Source organism: Tachyglossus aculeatus, chromosome 9 (assembly GCF_015852505.1).
Source record: "Tachyglossus aculeatus isolate mTacAcu1 chromosome 9, mTacAcu1.pri, whole genome shotgun sequence".
Taxonomy (NCBI): domain Eukaryota; kingdom Metazoa; phylum Chordata; class Mammalia; order Monotremata; family Tachyglossidae; genus Tachyglossus; species Tachyglossus aculeatus.
The window spans coordinates 42248111-42253104 of record NC_052074.1 but is presented as its reverse complement, the minus strand read 5'-3'; the positions used below and the strand labels follow the sequence as shown (position 1 = coordinate 42253104).

At 54.4% G+C, this 4994-nt stretch overlaps 1 protein-coding gene across 1 annotated transcript in view; it reads right to left on the bottom strand.

Moving 5' to 3' along the window:
- The window catches only part of KIF5C (kinesin family member 5C), a 79107-nt gene extending 77545 nt beyond the window's left edge, over positions 1-1562 (bottom strand). Inside the window, exon 1 of the mRNA XM_038751748.1 lies at positions 1420-1562. Coding sequence (XP_038607676.1) covers positions 1420-1545 — 126 coding nt within the window. The 5' untranslated portion in view covers positions 1546-1562. The remainder of the gene's footprint in view (positions 1-1419) is intronic.
- Positions 1563-4994: the final 3432 nt, after the last annotated feature.

The following is a 4994-nucleotide window of genomic DNA, read 5'->3' as shown; positions in this document are numbered from 1 at the left end:
ATCCTTCCATCCATCTCCCATCCCTCCCTCCCTCCATCCCATCTCCCATCCCTCCCTCCCTTCATCCACTCCCCATCCCCCGTCCACTTCCCATCCCTCCACCCACCCTCCCTCCATCCATCCCCCCAACTATCCCTCCCTCAGCCCATCCATCCTCCCATCTCCCCATCGTCCCATCCCCCAGCCCTCCATCCACCCACTCCCCATCCCTCCATCCCCACCTCCATCCATCCATCCCATCCATCCTTCCATCCCCCCTCCATCCCATCCCCCCACCCCCCTCCATCCCATCCCCCCATCCCTCCCATCCCTCCCCCCCCCATCCATCCCATTCCCTCCCTCCCGTTGGGAAGGAGAGCGGAGTGGGAATGGCGGGGGCGGGGGGCTCCAGCCTCGGAAACAATGGTTCAGGCCCCCACCCCCCTCACCGCGCCCCTGCATACACAGACACACACACACACACACAAACACACACACACACACGCTCCCCCCCCTCCCCCCGCCCCCACCAGCCTCCAACAATGGGGCTCGGGCCGCGCTAGTGGAGGCGCAGCAGGCTTCGCTGGGCAGGGCATGGGATGGGCAGCGGGATGAGGGGCAGGAGGAGATGGTGAGGGGCAGGGAGAGAGATGGTGAGGGGCAGGGAGAGATGGTGAGGGGCAGGGAGAGATGGTGAGGGGCAGGGGGAGATGGGCGGGCGGCGATGGGCTGGGAGATGATGGGCAGGGGGTGATGATGGGCAGGGAGGTGATGGGCAGGGGGATGATGGGCAGAGGGCGATGGGCAGGGGGATGATGGGCAGGGGGTGATGATGGGCAGGGGGATGATGGGCAGAGGGCGATGGGCAGGGGGATGATGGGCAGGGGGTGATGATGGGCAGGGGGATGATGGGCAGAGGGCGATGGGCAGGGGGATGATGGGCAGGGGGTGATGATGGGCAGGGGGATGAGGGGCAGAGGGAGATGGGCAGGGGACGATGGGTGGAGGGCGATGGGCAGAGAGATGATGGGCAGGGAGATGATGGGCAGGGAGATGATGGGCAGGGAGACGATGGGCAGGGGGATGATGGGCAGAGGGCGATGGGAAGGGGGATGATGGGCAAGGAGATGATGGGTAAGGAGATGATGGGCAGGGAGATGATGGGCAGGGAGATGATGGGCAGGGAGACGATGGGCAGGGGGATGATGGGCAGGGAGATGATGGGTAAGCAGATGATGGGCAAGGAGATGGTGGGCAGGGAGATGATGGGTAGGGGGATGATGGGCAGGGAGATGTTGGGCAAGGGGACGATGGGCAGGGGGATGATGGGCACAGGGCGATGGGCAGGGGGACGATGGGCAGGGAGATGATGGGGTGATGGGCAGGGAGACGGTGGGCAAGGGGAGCTGGCGGTGAGGGGGGCTTGGGAGGAGGGCTCACCCCGACGATGACGGTGTCGTCGCCCTTGAACCTGGGGCTGAGCTTGTCCCCGCGGAGGCCCTCCGCCTCGTTCAGCGGGCGGAACCGGCACAGCACCTTGATGCTGCACTCCGACGGGTCCGACATCCTCCCTCGGTCCGCCCGGCCGGCCGGCCGGCCCGCCCTCCGGGGCAGGAGGACGAGGACGAGGAGGAGGAGGAGGGAGGAGGAGGAGGAGGAGGAGGAGGAGGAGGAGGAGGAGGGAGCAGGAGGAGGAGGAGGAGGGTCCCGGTCCCGGTCCCGGTCCCGGTCCCGGTCCCGGTCCCGCGGGGCTCAGGGCCCGGAGGCTCCGGCGAAGCGCCCCATCGCCTCCCGCCCCCGTGACGTCACCGCCCGCCCCGTGACGTCACCGCCCCCGTGACGTCGTCTGCCCGCCCCGCCCCGTGGCGTCACCGCCCCGACTCCCGCCCCTGGGTCCCACCCTCAATCAATCAATCGTATTTATTGAGCGCTTACTGTGTGCCAGGGCACTGTACTACGCGCTTGGGAAGTACAAGTTGGCAACATATAGAGACGGTCCCTACCCAACAGTGGGCTCACAGTCTAAAAGGGGGAGACAGAGAACAAAACCAAACATACCAACAAAATAAAATAGAATATGTACAAGTAAAATAGAGTAATAAATATGTACAAACATATATACATATATACAGGTGCTGTGGGGAAGGGAAGGAGGTAAAATGGGGGGGATGGAGAGGGGGACGAGGCGGAGAGGACGGAAGGGGCTCAGTCTGGGAAGGCCTCCTGGAGGAGGTGAGCTCTCAGCAGGGCCTTGAAGGGAGGAAGAGAGCGAGCTTGGCGGGTGGGCAGAGGGATTGGGGGCATTCCGGGCCCGGGGGATGATGTGGGCCGGGGGTCGATGGCGGGACGGGCGAGAACGAGGCCTAACGGTGAGGAGATTAGCGGTGGAGGAGCGGAGGGTGCGGGCTGGGCTGGAGAAGGACAGAAGGGAGGGGAGGGAGAAGGGGGCAAGGGGATGGACAGCCTTGAAGCCCAGGGTGAGGAGTTTCTGCCTGATGCACAGACTGATTGGTAGCCACTGGAGATTTTTGAGGAAGGGAGTAACATGCCCAGAGCGTTTCTGGACAAAGATAATCCGGGCAGCAGCATGAAGTATGGATTGAAATGGAGAGAGACACGAGGATGGGAGATCAGAGAGAAGGCTGATGCAGTAGTCCAGACGGGATAGGACGAGAGCTTGAACGAGCAGGGTAGCGGTTTGGATGGAGAGGAAAGGGCGGATCTTGGCGATGTTGCGGAGCTGAGACCGGCAGGTTTTGGTGACGGCTTGGATGTGAGGGGTGAATGAGAGAGCGGAGTCGAGGACGACACCAAGGTTGCGGGCTTGTGAGACGGGAAGGATGGTAGTGCCGTCAACAGAGATGGGAAAGTCAGGGAGAGGGCAGGGTTTGGGAGGGAAGACGAGGAGTTCAGTCTTCGACAGGTTGAGCTTTAGGTGGCGGGCAGACATCCAGATGGAGATGTCCTGAAGGCAGGAGGAGATGCGAGCCTGGAGAGAGGGGGAGAGAGCAGGGGCAGAGATGGAGATCTGGGTGTCATCAGCGTAGAGATGATAGTTGAAGCCGTGGGAGCGAATGAGGTCACCGAGGGAGTGTGTGTAGATCGAGAACAGAAGGGGACCAAGCGCTGAACCTTGGGGAACCCCCGCAGTAAGGGGATGGGAGGGGGAGGAGGAGCCTGCAAAAGAGACTGAGAAAGAACGACCGGAGAGGTAAGAGGAGAACCAGGAGAGGACGGAGTCTGTGAAGCCAAGGTCAGATAGCGTGTTGAGGAGAAGGGGGTGGGCCACAGTGTCGAAGGCAGCTGAGAGGCCTGATCTTTCCAGAAGCAGTCCACAGGTGCTCAAAAAGAGTTGGGGGGGCAGGGGGGGAAACGAAGACGAAATGAATCTTATCAGGTCACACAGGATGAAAATCGATTTATTCTTTTTTTTTTCTATATTTTAGTGCATTAAAACTGCGTTACAAATCGAAGATTCAATTAAAACGACGGCAGAGCGAAGCGGACATTTTCCTGCTGTTCTATCACCTTGGCTCTTTCGTTCACCTGACAGACCAACTCGCAACATCCCAGATGCAAATATAGAATAGGAGTAGAAGATATTTTGAATGTGGCTTTGAAAACACGTTTTAAAAATACATACATACATATATATGTGTATATATGTGTGTGTGTATATATATACATGTATATATGTGTGTATATATATACATGTATATATACGTGTATATATATACATGTATATATATGTGTGTGTGTGTATATACATGTATATATGTGTATATATATATATCTGAAGATATATATATGTTTTCCGGTCCCTTACCTAAGAAAAAAGTCCCAGGAAATTCCACACCCCACCTTTGTGTAGCAAATGAGAACCCTTTTTATGCAATTTCCAACAACGACTGTGATACGGACAAAGTAATTACCTGCTGCAAAACGTTTTTAGGATCTCTCCTTTTCCAGGGCAGTTGGATACACGGATTTTTCCATTTTTTTTTTGGAAAACTGAGAAGCGGGTTAGGATCTCCTCTTCGAATGGAAGCGGAAAGTCCTGCTATCATCTTCCCCCAATTTCCATTTCTGCTGTTTTGCACGTTGTGAAATAAACACATATGCAACGTGTCCGTGTTTTGATATGTATTTTTTATTTCCCTGCAGTTTTCACTGATCAAGAACAAGTAACAGGGAAAGATGTCTGAACTAGTGCATAAACAAACATTCTGAAACACCACTACACGTATCTAATTTACAAGAACCGTATAAAAAAAAGTCACTGAAACACTACGCTACGAAGGTGTCCGATGCTTACAGTCAGACCTTTTCCAATCCGTTACTTGCCTTGTGGCCACAGGAAAATGCTCCAAAATCGAAAAGACAGATCTGCCCAACCTCCCCTCCGCCCCCCTACCCCCGGCCCTTTCACCCGCCCCCCGCCCCCCTCCCCGCCCACACCTAGGATGGTTCGATAGCTAAATGTCCAATAATTATTGCAACGATATATAACGCAATACATACCTGGTAAAGTCGCCTTTATGTGGTGAGTTACAGTTTTAAAGCCAGTTAAAATACGCGGTCTTCCGATAAAATGGAAACGGTTGAAAAACGTTCTCATCCGCACAGTTTCTCTGTGCCGGAAACATGATTTTTCCTAGTCGGCTTGTGGTTTTTTTTTCTTCGTTTTGGTTTTTTGTTTTGTTTTTTTTTTTTTGGTTTTTAGGTGTAATTCTTTTTTATAAACTGGTATTATAAATAGAAATATACATTCAAAATATATGGAAAAGTGAGTTACTACATTAAATTTGCATGTATCGATCCATCCCTTCCCCCTGCGCGGTAATAGAAAATACTATTTTGCCTGGAACTTCATATTCGACAGTGAAATGCCACGAAAGTATTTACCAAAAGGTCCATCTAGTCAAATTGCGAAACAAAATGAACCAAGTGAAAACTTGACAGGTCCTTTAGAAAAGAATTACAAGAATTTCATCTCCTAGCTATGAATCTTTACC